The 17425-nt window shown below is 44.0% G+C and overlaps 1 protein-coding gene across 2 annotated transcripts in view; it reads left to right on the top strand.

Annotated features, from left to right (window-relative positions):
* Window positions 1–17169, top strand: part of TFAP2D (transcription factor AP-2 delta) — a 40416-nt gene extending 23247 nt beyond the window's left edge. For both annotated transcript variants that reach the window (XM_082216440.1, XM_082216439.1), the window contains 4 exons: window positions 1469–1587; window positions 6829–6970; window positions 10861–10974; window positions 16201–17169. In XM_082216440.1, coding sequence (XP_082072566.1) covers window positions 1469–1587; window positions 6829–6970; window positions 10861–10974; window positions 16201–16420 — 595 coding nt within the window. In that variant the 3' untranslated portion in view covers window positions 16421–17169. The remainder of the gene's footprint in view (window positions 1–1468; window positions 1588–6828; window positions 6971–10860; window positions 10975–16200) is intronic.
* The last annotated feature ends 256 nt before the right edge of the window (window positions 17170–17425 follow it).

Here is a 17425-nt window from a genome sequence, read left to right as displayed (position 1 = left end):
CAGCCACAAGGAGCAGGCTTCAAAATCAGCTCTGTGATCACTGTTGACCCAGATGACAGGGGCAGGAGAATTACAAGCTTCATTGAAGGGGGAAACAAACATGAGTGTTGAAACAAAATGACTTTGCATGAAAAAATGACCAAAGAAATGTGACTTTCTCAGATTAAACATAAAACAAATGATGTAGTTAATAGCAAAAGCCATGGAGTAATTAAATTGGTGAAGTGTGGGAAGATTCTTGCTCTTCTTGGTGCAAAGCTCTGTTAATAGAATCAAAGTCATTCATTTTCTTCCTTTTTACTAGTATCATTCAGGGGGTCCCTTCTGAAAACCATAAATCTGTGAGAGGAACAGGACTATTTTTGTAACACTACTTTTTGTTTGATAACCCTTTCTAAGTATAAGTCAAGAGAAAATTCCAGTACATCAGAAACCCCAACTTTTACTCATATTGTACCTGCATGCTTTCAGTTTCCCACCTAATGTCCCTTTCAGAGGAGTGATTTTAGAGATGAGAGGATTTCCCCTGTTCGTTCTCTTGCTTTATTTGTTTCTCTGATTTGCTGTGCTCCAAATTTCACTTTTCCTGAATCCAGTTTAATTGGAGGCATTTGTAAAACTTAATTTGGAATGTGGGTCATGTGCAGTTTTCCACAGTCTATTTTTTCCTAATTCATTTGTATTATCTCTGCTTTTGTTACCAGTGCACATTAACACATTTATAAAGCACACTGCCCCTAAAAACAATCTTGATATGACTGCATCAAGTTTCTTTCCAGTGTGCCCATATGCTGTCATAGATTGGTCAAACATGGCACAAAAAAGCCTTCTATTACAATTGTAGGTACCATCATATCACATTTGTTTTGTTGATATGTTTTATCAATGCACATAGCATTTGCACATCTGTGATGCAGAAGAGAGGGCATGCAAATAAGATGAAGGAAGAGGCTGTGTGTATGAAGTGTGCTGTACAAATCTGAAAATCGAAAAGGAACAATGGGGAGAAAAATCAAATGTGTCAGTTTCACTTTGGAAACAAGACCTGATCATTCAAAACTCCAAAAATCTGGGGAGAAATTTGGTTGAGGAAATTTTTGGAAGCCCCACTAAGTGATCTGCACCATGAAATCAATTTGTGGGGGAAGGCTAGCCATATACACACTTGTGTACACTATGGCACTGATTCAATTGCTACTCACAATGGTTCCTATGGGGAAAGAAAGCAACATCAAGTCATGGCTTCCCCACTTAACATGCCATTTAGCCCTTAGCAACATCATTCTTCTCATTTACTAGCTCCAGCTGCTGAGAGGACCTATGAATTCCTGCTGAGGAGGGCCTTGTACTGCAAATTGGGAACATGCAGCTCTTAGATGCTCATTTGAGGAATTATTTTAAGTAAGAAAAACTGGGAAAGGATAACATTGAATCTTTGTATTTCCATTCCCTCCCCTTTCCCTGACAGAGCAAAATCCAAGAATGGAGGACGCTGCTTAAGAGAAAAATTGGACAGGCTGGGGCTCAATCTGCCTGCAGGGAGGAGGAAAGCAGCAAATGTCACCCTCCTAACATCCTTAGTAGAAGGTATGCTTTGTAATATCATGATATAAATACCTTACTTGTTGCCTTCTTGAATTTTTGAAGTGGTTTTGGTTCTAGCATGTTACTGTAACTGCAGATGAAAACAAAAGATCAACAGTTACATTTTTCCTACTAGCAATGAATGACAACTGTTGTTTCTGAAGTTTCCATGCTTTGTTCTCAACATCTCAATGAGGCACCTGCCCTGAGAGTGTGGCAAGATGGCAGACTATTTAAGTAACGAGCACAGAAAGCTATCTTATGCTGAGTCAGGTCATTTGTCCTTCCAGCTCAACAGCAGCTCTCAAGGATTCCAGAGAAGAGTTTCTCCCAGTTCTATTTGAAGAGGTTAAGAATTGAACTCAGGACCTTCTGCATGCCAAGTGTGCGTTCTACAAGTGTGGTACAGCCCCGCTTCCTTTTAGGCAGTAAAAGCCCCAGCAGGGACTTGAGCAGGCAACTGTGCAAGAGACAGAGCAGACTTTCATCGACTGATTCCATCTGAGAAGGCAGGAACCTAACATGGAGTTTTAAGGATATGGGTCTCCAACCAGGGACTCCTGCAGCAAAGTCTAGGAAACTTGCTCCCTTTGACACTATGGTAGTACTGTAATTGAGGATCAGCCCAAATACACTTAGGCTCAAGCTTTGACCAGCTGTTGTCAATCAGAGTGGACAAGAGCAGGAGGATTGGTGGGCTTTAGGGGAAGGGACTGCCTTTTAATCTGTCAGCACAGCCATCTTGAAACGCCACAGCAACTTTGCGCAGAGGACCCCACACACAGTGCTGACTGCTAGAGCAGCCATGCTGCACTGCTCATTGTTTTCACTACAATCTGGGGCACAGGCTGCTTTATTTACGGCTAGAGCTGATGCTGAACAAGCAAGACTTTTTCTGTATTGCTTGACAATTGGCCAGGGAGCTTTGCAAGATTGAAAAGGACAGTTTGCTGGGCTAAGGCAGAGATTTCTGGAAGGCCCCACAGGAGGGACCAGGTTGTGTACCTTGACAGGCTTCAGCTGGCAGGTGCAAGGAGCAGCAATGAGCTCTCCTGGGCCTCCCCAAGACTGAGGGATGCTCCTATCTCAAGTGAAAGCTGAAAACAACAGTCCTAGGTGGAAGCTTATCCATGGATTTCCTCTCTTCTCCTCACTGGCTTTACCTGCATAATGATCAGCACTCCTGCAGCATTACCTGTTTAAGGAATTGGGGGGGGGGAGAAATAGGTTGCTTTTCCATCCCATGAGAAGACAGAAGAATGAAGACTGTGAAAACAAAGGCTACAGAGTAGGGAAAGGGGAGAGACGCTGTGGATGTGGTAGTGCCCATTAAACAGCCAAAAGAGACACATGTTGACCTGTTTCTTGAAAATATGTGTTTTGTCTTGTAAGGGGATGGGGTGAAGAAAGCAAATTGTCTCTAAAATTAATATCTGCAGCTCAGTATGATATGTCCTCCTGATGTTTTAACTACTCCACAGTTACGCAATTGAGCCCAATGAAACGATAAAATTCTGTATGAAAATTCTCTGTTTCTAAACAAGCAACACAAAAGTAATCAGAATTATATTTTGTCCATCTAAGGGCCTTTATTTGGCTGCATGTTTTATAGCTGAACACATAATGAATTAATTGATTTAATTGCCATATATGTGCATATTACAATGCAAACTTCAACCAATTTACTCTTATCCAAATTTGAAAAGAAATGGATTCTCTAAAGAGTTAACTTACATTTTAATAAACAGAAGCTACCAACCAGTCATTGGTAGCGGTTTTTTAATGCAATTTTTTAATATTTGAAAAAAAAAATTCTTCATTCATAATTATAGAAAATTTCCTATAATCATAATACAACAGCATTGTTGTTGACATCCATCTGTCTCAAGACAATGGAGTGTGCCTCTGGGGGTGAAGTCAAACTATTGTGTTAGCAGCACCAAAGTGACCTCCCTGGGCAGTGTGTATGGAGGTCTTGGGCTGCCCAGAAGACAAGACCGCCCTCTCAGTCTCGCTGATGTGGTCCAAAGGAAAGCAGAGCACCAGCTTGGCTGCAGGAGTTGCTGGGAGAAAGTGTACAAGGCACCATCCAACCAACTCCACTCTAGATTGTGTTGGGTTTACTCCTTAGCCTTTTCTTCTCCCACAAGGCAGTGGAGGTTCAGGGTCAGAGTTTTCCTTCTAGATGGGCTACCTTCTCAGGTTGGCAAGCCCCATCTGCCCCTTACGTCCATCTACAGCATGTGCAGAAACCTCTGTCTTGCTCTGCTGCCTAGTAGTTATAGCAAGCAAGGAGTTCTTTTGGATCCCAGCAGATGGAGGACTAGTAGACTGTGAGATGAAGAAGAAAATGGTTTATTGATTGACAATTATTAGCAGTAAGACATAATGATACTACAAAATAGAGTCTAATAGGCTCTACAATATAAAGACTTACAATAAGCGAAGGCTTAACACTAAATAGCAGTTAAGATAAGCAAAAAAGGCACTTCAGGATATTTAGGGAGATAACTGCAAAAGCGAAGTTCATGGTTCATCTCATTTGCTGCAGAATCCCCAGGAGCATCAGATCCTTCCCTCAGCTGACGGGACCAATGTCCGAAGTCTACCTGTAGAACGCGAGGACTCACTCAGCCTCTGAAGTTAGGAGCTTTTAGAGCCCTAGCGAGGGCGCAATGCCAGGCTATGCAGGTGTTCTGCATTATGTGAACCTTCCTCCCTACTTGGGTGTGAATGCACTGCCAGCCTTATGTCTGGTCAATTAGGGTGCATGGCGTCAGCTGTCCTTCAGGTTGAGCCAAATACAGTTCATGTCTTGGGCATGGTAACTTGTCAAACTGGCAGGTGTCTGGCAGCTGGCCAAATTCTCATTAAGTTGCCAAGCCCTTATCGTAAAGGTAAAGGGACCCCTGACCATTAGGTCCAGTCGTGACCGACTCTGGGGTTGCGGCGCTCATCTCGCTTTATTGGCCGAGGGAGCCAGCGTACAGCTTCCGGGTCATGTGGCCAGCATGACTTAGCTGCTTCTGGCAAACCAAAGCAGCACACAGAAATGCCGTTTGCCTTCCCGCTGGAGTGGTGCCTATTTCTCTACTTGCACTCTGACGTGCTTTCAAACTGCTGGGTTGGCAGGAGCTGGGACCGAGCAATGGGAGCTCACCCCATCATGGGGATTCAAACCGCTGACCTTCTGATCGGCAAGCCCAAGGCTCTGTGGTTTAACCCACAGCGCTACCTGCATCCCTGCCCTTATCGTATATAGTCCTAATTATATTGACAGATATATAGCAGCATCTAGCACCAGTTCCTCATTGTAGGTTAGCTATATGATGAAGCCCTCATTATACAGATAAAAATATAAAGATTTAAAGCTACAATAAATGTTGAAACCAGGAAGCACCACCTACTGGCCATATCTGATCTGGCAATACAACCTCCTTCTTGACCACTGGACCCACTATTAAGATAAAGGTAAAGGACCCCTGACAGTTAAATCCACTTGCGAACAATTCTGGGGTTGCAGCGCTCATCTCGCTTTACTAGCCAAGGGAGCTGGTGTTTGTCTGCAGACAGTTTTTCCAGGTCATGTGGCCAGCATGACTGGTGAACCAGAGTAGTGCACGGAAACGCCATTCACCTTCCCGCCAGAGCGGTACCTATTTATCTACTTGCACTGTGACGAGCTGGGACTGAGCAACAGGAGCTCACCCTGTCGCGGGGATTCAAACTGCCGACCTTCCGATCGGCAAGCCCTAGGCTCAGTAGTTTAGACCACAGCACCACAGCCTATCTTCACATGCTGGGGAAGTCCCTAACTCACTGAAGGTTTGAAACCCATTGGCTGCCCTCACCTTTTTTAGCTGGCTAGTTGAAGCCATTCCTGGGGCATGGGTACTGTTGCATGCTGACAGCTTCTGGGAGCCACAGGTGAGAGCTGAGTGTAGGGTGGGGAACAAAGGTGGAATGTATCCCCCACCAGAGGTACTACCCCTCCCTTAATACTCCATATACCCCCCTCACAACATCATAGCCTTAGGAAAGCAAACAATATTAAAGTGATTGATCTTTAAAGTATAAGCATTGAAACAGTTTCTTTGTGGATTCATTCCCTGATGCTGCTGTAATATTTAAAGGCCCAGAGCCACATCTTTGGGCCCAATTGCATGGGACCTTTTGATAAGGTTACCAGATGTCTCCATCCCCCGGGGACAGTCCCCAGATTTACAAATCAGTCCCCTGACAAAATCCATTGAAGTTGAAAAGTGTCCCTGAATTCATTGGAAAAAAATCTGGTAATCTTACCTTTTGATGAATTGTTGATGAGGAGGATGTGCTGGTGGTGATCTTGTGATTGTCCCTACTCAAGTTGTGGGCTTTAATATGTCACCTCACTACTATGCCCATGGAAGAGAGTCATCCCATAGTGCTACTTACAGCATATCTGAACATTGCCTGGTTTGAAAAGCTGCAGTACTTCTTTGCCAAAAGACAAAGTATACGTTAGGTTTGGATCCAAAGTGAGGGTGTGCTCACATTACTGCCTTAGAGCAGTAATGGCTCAGTTGGTTAGAGCATGGTGCTGATAACACCAAGGTTGCAGGTTTGATCCTCCTATGGGACAACTGCATATTCCTGCAATGCAGGGAGATGGACTAGATGATCCTCGGAATCCCTTCCAATGCTATGATTCTATGAATCAGTTCAATTTCTGTCTGTGTACTGTACACACCAGGAGGTGTTGACTGAGCAGGGTTGTCTTTGCCCCATGCAAAGGTGTCCATGCCCTGGGCTAGAGACAAATGAGGAATGGCTTAAGAACAATTTAAGCTGGTGGGAAGCTGGTTTGAGAAACAAGGCATCAGACAATAGTATCTAAACACAAAGTACAGGATAGATAGACATTTTGGATAATGTCTTGTGAGCAAGGATTAAAAACCCAGCCAAAGTTTAAGTTTGCCAAAGTCCAGTCTTTGATTTTGGTGGTTGCCATTCTTCAGGGTTATCAGTATTTTATTTTATTTTTGATGCCATATTTCAACAACAAAAATATGTTGTTGTTTTGTTTCTTACTACTCTTATGCAATCTGCTCTGGCATTTTTCTTGATTGAAGAGCAGGTACAAATGCTTTAAATCACAACTATTTATCTATCTATGTTGAGAGAGGCAGTGTCTGTACATTCTAAGTAAAGTAAAGTACCAAAGACCAAATGTAAAATGACCCAGTTGTTTTTGTTTGCTTGCAGGAGAAGCTTTACATTTGGCCAGGGATTTTGGCTACACTTGTGAAACTGAATTCCCAGCTAAGGCGGTTGGGGAGCATCTTGCCAGACAACACATGGAACAGAAGGAACAGACAGCAAGGAAAAAGATGATCCTAGCAACAAAGTAAGGGAGAGCCAGATTATTTTCATGCTGGTTTGTAACCTGACCAAAACATAGTGGAAGGGCACATGCACCCTCTGCAAACTTTTGGAGTGTTTTTGTTCCATGGTACATAAATGCATTAGCCACAGTGGCTGCAGTTTGAAACACACTTCCTAGGAAGTACATTGTGTTGAATTTAGTGACACAAATACGTAAATATTAATAGAATAGCACTTCGTATCAGTTCTGAAAATATAGCGCTCACATGAGTGGTCTACTTGCATGAGCACTGTAATATTAGAAATGCAAAATCACCAATTCCATTTGTGTGAAGAAAGATGACTTGGATGTTTTTTAACAGAAGTCTGCAGCTGACACATCACTGGAATCAGCTGACTGATGCATGACAGACAGATGGACTGTTGCTTCCTTTCCGTTGTTATTATTGCCCTCTACTGGGCATAATCAGAAATGATCACCTGCATGTCATAGACATGCTGAACAAACCAGGCACATGAGTCAATCCTGTATTGCTCCTGTACCAGGGGCGGACTTTGGTCTTTCAAATTTCAGCAGCCCCCTGCATGAGGCCAAAATTTGGTGCCCTCTCCATGTCTGTTTTGCACATGCACTGCAACATAAGTTACGGTGCCACCCTCAGCTTGACACACAACGCAGGAGAACCAGTTGCACTGTGCTAAATCCATCTCTGCTTAATTTGTCATGGGAATTATCCAGTGGGATTCATGGGAAACATATAAACTGACAAAGAAGTTCGGTATTCTCATGAAAACCTCACTGTATAGCAGTTGACATGCAATCCTCCATATCAAACTTCTTTGAATGTGCCCAAATGTGCTGAATTTACTAAAGTACATGAAGAAGACATTATTACACACACACATCAAGACAGGAGCAGGCCAGAAGCAGCCTATTGACTTCCTGATGTTAAATCTTTGAAAATTATCTGATTTTTGAACTTTTTTGGCAATCTGGAAAAAGTGAGGAAAATGTTTTCCTGAAATATTTTTGGTTACTTATGCAAAAGTCAATGGTTTAATTTTAGTTTTTCAAAAATCAAGGGCCATATTCTGGAGTAAAGACCTTGTATATTTTTTAGTTTATTATAATGAGGGCCATAAACATACATTACAGACATCAGTCTCTTGTTTGCTTTCTTTTAATACGCAAGCAAGGATGTAATCCCAAACGCAATTATTCTGGAGTGAGGAAGCTTATTCAACAGAAGCTTACTTCTGAGTAAACATGCAAAGGACCAGATGTTGCAGACCTAAGGGACACTACTCCTAACATGTCTTCGTTTCCCTGTCACATTATCCCATGTTATCCTCATCATAGTCTATGAAGAAGGCTGGTGATCTTCATGAATGTAGGGAGCTCAACCAAGGTCTCTCCAGACCTAGTCACTGTGCACACCAGCTATTATTTTCACTAATGCAGTTTCAGTAAGAGTCTCTCTCAGGTATTCTGAATAAGCCCAGTTACAAAACTTCCCCTGATTTCAACAGGATCCCCAAAGAAGTACATGCTGCTCTGTAACATTATAGTCCGATGCACAAACAATTTACGCTCACATGATAGGCTAGACAAAGCAGGTTACATTTGTTCTGTTGGCCTGAGATATGAGGCTCAATCGAACTATAACAGCCCAGTTTGTTTAGGGATCAGACTTTCTGCATTATACCTGCCCTGCATATTCATTCACACTGAAGGACAGAGAGTAGGCTTTTTGCTCTGTAAGTGCTTCTGAGTTCCTTCCCCTGTGCCTCTTTCACATTTTCAATGGCCACGGTGTGCTGCCTGGCGACAAGATACAGGTGACCGCAAATAACTTATACAGTATCAAAGGCTTCAATGAAAGTAGCAAGCTTTCTGTTTCCTTGAAAAGGGAAACCTCTTTCCTACTTGATGTATAACCTCTCTTCAAAGAATCCCCTTTGGCTATACCAGCATGCAATAGTCCAAAAATCACATAACTGGCTTAAAATGGAAGGAAACAAGCTGCCACTTTTATTAGGCCACACACAGTCATCACAATCAGTTCTGAAATGCACAAACATAACAGAGTCAAATAGGCCTCCTGAAGCCCTTTATCTTCCCCAAGGAGCCATAAAAAACAATTAGTCTGCCAGGATTTTAAAGACCAAACAGACTCTTAAAACATTTACCTAGGACTAGCACAGACCAATTTGTTCATCTGTAGGCACATCAGCATAACATTTCAAAGTGACCCCTTCCGGCCAAGAGTGGCGGAGCTTCGAAGAAAGACTGGACCAAAATTACTCTGGGCTTACTCACACTAATGATTTGCACCAGAGCTTTTGGGAGCTATGATTTAACACTGTAAAGATTGGAGTGATAAAAACTAATACTATTTGCTTTCATTTTAAACTATCAACGGTTGCAAATAATTTGTTTCCTTTTTTGAAAAATAAGACAAAGGCTCAAATGCTATAGAGCAAAGATTTGCTTGATATGGACTGGCGGACCTTAATGCAGGCTTCCCTGGATCTCAGAGACAGAAGTGCATATGGAAGTTATTGTTCATGAGATAAAATTATGTCTATAGGGAAAATTTGTATAGAACTTGAGAGCAAGGCTGTGCAAAAGTCTCAGGGGGTTGAGCTAGATGACTCTTGGGGTTCCTTCCAACTCTACCATTCAACAGTTCTATGAGGCATGAATCTCAGGCAAATCACACCACTTCATACAGTCTGTTTAGAAATCGAGAGCAACTCAGCTCTGCATATAACACCCAGTTCTGCTTTTTAAAAAAATAATATTTTTTTTTGTTAATTTCCCCATTATAGTCTGTGGGAAAGTCATGTGAAGCTTCAGAAAATGGACTGAAGCAACCCTCTAAACACAAGCTGAAGTGGCCTCCTATCTGAACCCTAAGAGGCGGGTTCTGAAATGATTCACACACATAAAACCCTACCTGGAAGGTGTTTGTGGCATGCACCCAAGAGATGTTGCTTATTTCTGATAATGGCCTCAAAATCTCTTTTGAAAATTACACAGTAGACTCCAGAAGGCAATATTTTATGTATGTGTGACTTCCTTATGAGATGGTGAGAGAACAGTGCAATGGTGTGCAACCAAGAGGCTAACCCCATGTAGCACTATTTCCTTTGATCGTCTGTTTTTTATCCTATGCAGTAGTCTCAATGACATAGTGGATGAAAATTGCGTACAAGCAAGCTCATAGCAGCTGAATTTAGACATGAGTGAGATAAGCATGGTTGGCAAGTCCTGGTTCTAGGGAGATGCCTCCCACTGATGGCCTTTCCTGTTCACTGAAATGTGAAGTTCTATTGACCAAAGCCTGGAACTGGGTGGTCAAGGTTTAGTAATACTGCAACTTGAAGCATTTTAAAGTAGATTCCAAAAGCAGCATAACCACACATAATTTGTGTTGGATTGTTGTCACTGCATTGTGTGTGTGTGTGCATGTGTATGCATATGCACATTTTTTTGGAATGTAGATTGATTTTGAATATAATCACTAAACAGCGTAAGAGAGCAATGGCCAGCTAATAGTCCACATGCTGGATCATCTGGTCTCCAAATTAATATTGTGTGTTTCAAACATCCTGGCACAGTTTCACTTTCGAGCCTCTATGCACATTCCATCTGCATTTCATAGTGTTGCTATTTCGCATGCATTATGGAAAGCAATGGAATAGTGCCAGTGCCAAACTCTTTTCAGCAGAGCTTTGAAGAATGGCTTCATTTCTCAGCCCACCTCCCACCTGTACCACCTGCTACTATTTATTCAGTTGTGCTCCATACCTGGGAATCCATTTCTGCTAAGAGATGTCAACACATTGGAGCATGCATTGGGACATTGGGTAGACATCCTTAACATTATGCATCCATTTTGGTTCTAGGCAAATATGTAAAGAATTTCAGGACCTGCTAAGCCAAGATAGATCACCCTTGGGATCCTCAAGACCCACACCAATATTGGACCTTGACATCCAGAGACATTTAACACATTTCAGGTATGACCTTTGAAATCCATTTGTCTTCTGTAAGTCAACTTGAAATGTTAGCTGGTGAATGTTTTAGATTTCAGTGTGCTTCCTCTCAAGAAACTGGGAGGAAAGTTGCTTATGCTGCCACAGTAAGTTCTACATCAAGACTAGCATCTGTTAAATCCAATCTATGTGTGGTAGGGAAGAGCTTTCAAGGGGTGCATAAAAGGAGGCTACTTAAACTTTTGGTCTTGGGTTGGGGAGCTTTGCCGAGTTTAGTCCTTGTGTAGCAACCACATCTTACAGGATCCCAAGGCACAGGAATGTCCTCAAATTTGATCCAGGAGAGAGTATAGCTCTCTGGAATGCAGTTACTGTCCAAGACTTTTATGTAAACTCATTTTTTTGCTATATAAATAATATAGACTTAGATTAGAAAAAGGCTCTTGAATTTTCCCCAGCTTGGCTTGCCTTATCCCTCCCTTTAATGACTTTTCACCGGATGGTCAAACCTTCCAGTTTAGAGGAGCATGAAGCCATGAATGGTTCTGTTGGCCTGAGATATGAGGCTCAATCAGAACAGCATCAATCTGTATTGCATTGTTTGTACACTGTTCTAAGATTATTTTAAGAGCCGCTTTTATTTGTGTGTGTATGTGTTCTTCAACATTTAATAGTTTAGCTATTCTTCCTTGTTTTTCTTTAAATTATTGTTGGTTATCTGCCCTAGGAAAGGTGGGATATAAATGTTTCAAGCAAATAAACAATTAAACCACTTCAGTTTTTGCATAATGAAAAACTATCCAGTTGAATATGTGGGCTTAAACATGAAATCCAAATTCATGAAAATTTGCACAGTTAGAATGCAATGGAGACTATTGTCTTGTTCCAAGGTGCTGTCATTCCTGAGTGGTCAGATGCCCTCTGGTGGTGCTGGTGAGAAGCAGTCATTTCTTTTCTGCTGCTCTGCTAGTGAGCTAAACAAAAGAAGAATATGTGGAAGCAAGAAAGGACATAGGACTAGGTTACATTTTCCCAAATGAACGTAAATGATCTTTCAGTCCCAAACAGGTTAAATCAAATAAGTGATATTGCAGGTCTCTCTAAGCAAGAGCAGGATGGGATAAGTGCAAAGATTTCCCCCAGGCATCAATTATAAAAATGTGCTTGAGCGAAATGGTGGCTGAAGGTGGAGCACTTCATGGAGCATAGTGTAGAGATGGGACATTTCCAGGATTTAAATTCCTGAAGTGCCAAAAAATTTATGGAGCCATATATACTTCCCTTGCCTTGCGCTGCTCAGACAGGGTATCTGAATATAACCCTGCAACATTTTCTGCAAACTAAAACTCAACCAGTAGAACTACCACAAAGCACTTTCATAGTATTTAAGGGAATGTGCGGGTTCTAATAGGCTTGGCATAGAGGGTTCTGTGGGTGTAGCTATAGGACACAAGTCCTTCTCAGCAACTTGTTCTTCCTCCTGAAATCACTTTAATATACTTGCATGCTTTAAATTGTTATTACTAACAATAATGAATAGTAATGGTAATAATAACATATGTATTTTTAAAAGGTTGTGTGAGCATACACACAGCCACCCAAATTGCAGCTGGAGTGTTAGCAACCCTCCTCACACTCTTATTCATGGACGAGTGGCCATGCCCAGAAGGAGTGGTGGGGTGATACCACGGCCTCTGCAGCTTCCCCTGACCCACCCCCAACATCCACACATCCGACATGGGCAACTGAGCTATGTGCATAGGCTTCAGTGCCAGAAAAGCTGAAACCCTGCATAAAACATGCCCACATTGTGGCAGATACGGTCCTTCATGCAGCAAGAGACATGGCTGATGCACTCGTTGCAAGCAGATCCTCATGTGCGTGAGCCACAAAAATGTGATTATGGACCCAGGGAGATCCTATCAAGAAAACACTGGAGACTGCTCTCACCTTTTTGTTCCTAAAATAAATTTATGTAAAGCAAGGGTGGCCCTCCGGACGTTTAGCACTATAACTCCCATGCCAGCTGGGGCTGATGGGGGTTTATGTCTGGCAGCATCCAGAGGGCCCCACCTTGGCTGTGCCTGCTGTAAAGCATCTGAAGGCTTGGCACTAAGCCCTGGTGTTTTCCGTCTTCTAACCATGAACAAGTTACATACTGAGAAGAACCGCAGGTAATATGTAGAGGCTGCAGGAAGGGGCTTCTGCAGTCATAGGGGCCACTCATGGGGTTAGATGGTTTCACACTGAGCAGGGCATAGCAGAGGCACATGTCTCTCTTTGAGTATCATCAGCCTGCCACAGTATGCTGTAAATATTTGATAGCAACTTCTGCTGCTAGAAATATCCAGACTTGGCCATTGCTGTAAACGGGGATAGACAGATGGTGGCTTCCTCTTTTTCTCCTCCACCTCCCATGGAGAGTAAAGCTATTTCCTTCACAATAAGACTGAGCTCTGTCAGCCTGGGGGTGGAGAGGTGGGGTGGGGTGTGCGACACCTTGTAGCTGCTGCCAAAGGAGAGTCCAAGTCTTGAGGCCTATTTGGCTGGTTTTACTTCAGTGAAAGGATATCATTAAAACATGAAGGGGAAACGCCCTTCCCATCCAGCTTCTGGGCTTGGCTGCATGTGCTTAACTGCATAATGACTTGAGAAAATTGGCATAATATCCCACCACCGCCAAAGTTCTCAGAACACTCTTTACAAATACAAATCCATTTTCATTCCCCCAAAAGTGCATTGTATCATGGTAAGCATAGAAGAGGTGCAATGGGCCTTGCTTTCTCTTTCATCTCAGATGGAGAGAGACTCAAAGCGGATGCCAAGGTGGCAAAGAAAAGAAGAAAGTAGGAAATGAAGTCAGAAATTCTAGTCTGAAGGAAGGTCAGCACAGGATAAATGGCAGTCTAGGAAGCTAGGAGGTTCCTCTCTCTAGCCTCCAGTCAGGGGCGTAGGAAGGGGGGGGGTCCGCCCCAGGTGCCATCATGCAGGGGGGTGACAAATTATCAAGGAACAATTACTGCCCTACTAGGCGTTTCATTAATTTTTTTTTTTAAAAAATGCCTGCTCCAAAGGTCTTATCTTACTACACTAGGGATTATATAGCTATATCTGAAATTTCATGCATATCAGTTAATATCTTGACCCACCTCCACAAAAATAACTGTTTACTTGGCCGTTTTCATACGTCATGAAAGCTGAAATTTCAATTCAGTGGAGCCAAAACACAATCCATCCTGTAGATTTAAGTATCTGTCCACAGTCGCCTACCGTATTTTTCGCCCCATAGGACGCACTTTTTCCCCTCCAAAAATGAAGGGCAAATGTGTGTGTGTCCTATGGGGCGAATGCAGGCTTTCGCTGAAGCCTGGAGAGTGAGAGGCATCAGTGCGCACCGACCCCTCTCGCTCTCCAGGCTTCAGGAAACTATCCGCAAGCCCGGCGGGAGTTCCCACGGGCTCACAAGGCTTGCGGGCAGCAGCCTGCAGCCCCGGCAAGTGTCCGCAAGCCTTGCGCACCGGGCAGGATGTCCCACCGAGCGCGTGAGGCTTGGGGCGGCAGCCTGTCGCCCGAAGCACGGGGAGCCCTCCGGAGGGCTCCCCGTGCTTCGGGGAGTGTCCGCAAGACTTGCGCGCCCGGCAGGAGGTCCTGCCGAGCGCATGAGGCTTGGGGCGGCAGCCTGTCGCCCGAAGCACGGGGAGCCCTCCGGAGGGCTCCCCGTGGTTCGGGCGAGTGTCTGCAAGCCTTGCGTGCCCGGCAGGAGGTCCCGCCGAGCGTGCGAGGCTTGGGGTGGCAGCCTGTCGCCCGAAGCACAGGGAGCCCTCCGGAGGGTGCCCCGTGCTTCGGGCAGGTGTGCGCAAAGCTTGGGGCGGCAGCCACGGCGGGGGGGGATAATTTTTTTTAATTCATTTCCCCCCCAAAAAAAACGAGGTGCGTCCTATGGGCCGGTGCGCCCTATAGGACGAAAAATATGGTACTTGTTATCAGGGGCCCAGAATCCACATTCCTTTGTAAGAAAATACAAAATAACATAAAAACCATTTTTGCAGGCAAATCAAAAATCAAAAATCAATGTGTGTGTGTGGGGGGGTGACAAGAAATTTTCCGTACCAGGTACCACCTGACCTTCCTACACCCAGTGGTGTAGCGTGGGGGGTGCAGGGGGGGCCGGCCGCACCGGGCGCAACATCTGGGGATTAGGGTTAGGGGGCACAAATCCACGGGTTAGGGGCGCAAATCCACGGGTTAGGGGGCACAAATTACTTGCCTTGCCCCGGGTGCTGACAACCCACGCTACGCCACTGCCTACACCTCTGCCTCCAGTGCAAGCTTAGCTGTATCCAAATACTTCCAGCATTTCATAGCTATATAACAGTCAGAAACCAGCATGTTAAGCTTCGCCCACTGTTGAATAGTCACGCCAGGAAAAACTTCAGTGCTGATTTTTGCCAGCCAGGCAATCATTAAAGGTATAGGGGACATGCCAGGGGGGGAAACTGGCAACCTGAACTTTAATCCAAATGAAAGACCAAACTACATGTGACTGTATCCCAAGTATGATTTGGATCAGGGCCATGTATTTGGGAGGGGGGGTTTAACCCTTCACCTTCATACCTATTCCCAGAATGAAGATTGCCTGTTCCCTGTTTTGCCACCCCAGTATATGTTCCAGCTACAAACATTATTACTGCAGGAATCACTTTTGTTGCAACACTGACTCTCACCACAACATGCCAAGGGTGGATGTTACCCATAAACCTATAAACACCCGTGTGCAAGTACCTGATTGGGCCAGAGTTTCCCAGTGGGTGCAAGATGTGTGTTTCCACACATATTTCTACCTTTGAGGCTTTTTCTTGCAGGGTTTATTCCTCATCATCCTAGCAGACAGTTTTGTTGGGAGTCACATTGTATTGCTTTGGGAGACTTCATAGCATCCTCTTCTACCTGTTGGGTTCCAGGGCATCCTGGCCACAGTAAATGAAGCAACACCGGTTTACACCAACTGAAAATCTGGTCCCTAAGGGCTGCACTTAACACCTAAGCTTCTGTCAAGAAAATCAACCTTTGAAGATGTTTCTGGCCTGGATAGATAGATTATTTTTGTGTCTTCCTCACTCGAAAAGTAATAAATATTTTAGTGGGCAAGTATTCAATTTCAGCAAAATGAAAATCTGTGTGCAGTAAACTCTTCAATATTTCTCTCTCTCTCTCTCTCTCTCTCTCTCTCTCTCTCTCCTTCCTTTACAGCTTGATCACTCATGGCTTTGGGACGCCTGCGATATGTGCTGCCCTCAGCACTTTCCAAACTGTTCTCAGTGAAATGCTGAACTACTTGGAAAAACACACGGCACACAAAAATGGCGGAGCCGCAGAATCCGGCCAAGGACATGCCAACTCGGAGAAGGCCCCCCTGCGGAAAACTTCAGAGGCTGCTGTGAAAGAGGGCAAAACAGAAAAGACAGACTAGCTACATCAAACAGAATCTATTTCCAGAGAACCTTGCTGCTGATATTTTTTTTAAAACATATATCTATCTCTATATATATAGATCTACATATATATCTATATCTATATATCTCATCAAAAGTGATTTGGCTCCAGTGGACCAAACTGAATTTGGGGAGGGGGAGGTTTTTTAAAACCCACCACCCCTGCTCTCCCCAAGGACAGCTATGTACAGTAACTGTGGGATGAAACTGTCACTTTTTTAAAAGCTCTCTCTCTCTCTCTCAATGATGTTTTGTGTGTGCACACACGCATGCACACACGTACATTTGATCATTCCAAATGATACACTGACACTCCCCCCCCCCCAGCACTTCCAGACTTGGAAGAAGCAGCACAATTCTAACCTATCGCAGGCTAACACTGAAACACTTTTCTGATTGGACAGCCTAGTCAGAGACTAAAAGAATATGGCATCCTGGTGAACTTGTGTCACACCATCACCCATTCAATGGATGAAACAGAGAAGAGTGCCTCTTTTCACTTGCCCCCACAAGAGACAATATGGAAGCATGTCTTGCATAGGAGGTGGAAGAACTTGAAGATATTTCAAATAACAAGCACTGCGTTGTTTGGACTGAATACTGAGGCCTGGGAGCTTCTGATAGATCCACACCAGAATGATGTCAAAGCCCATCAACGATTTGTCATTCCAGCCTGGGTGCCTTCTCTTGGGAGGGTGTGGCCACTGAGTCCATACCCTTCTTACTGCTAGCTAGGAGAAGTTCAACAAATAAGAGCTGGAGCTTCTGACCATCTTTCCCACCTGCCCTTAATCTTAGCAGCTGAGTTCTGTGCCTGCAGAAAACCATAAACAGCTGTATGCTCTGCTGGATCAGAATATGGGACTGGAGAGATCTAGTGTGTTGCTGTGATGTCACAATGTTTCTCTTTCCCCTCTTCAACGGCTTGTAGGATCATGCTTCAGCCACACTGTTCAGCTCTTCTTGCAGGGGGTGGGGGGGTA

This window comes from Podarcis vaucheri, assembly GCF_965113315.1.
Source record: "Podarcis vaucheri genome assembly, chromosome: 3".
In the NCBI taxonomy this organism is placed as follows: Eukaryota; Metazoa; Chordata; class Lepidosauria; order Squamata; family Lacertidae; genus Podarcis; species Podarcis vaucheri.
Note: the sequence above shows the minus strand (reverse complement) of the source record. Positions and strands in the feature narration are given on the sequence as shown.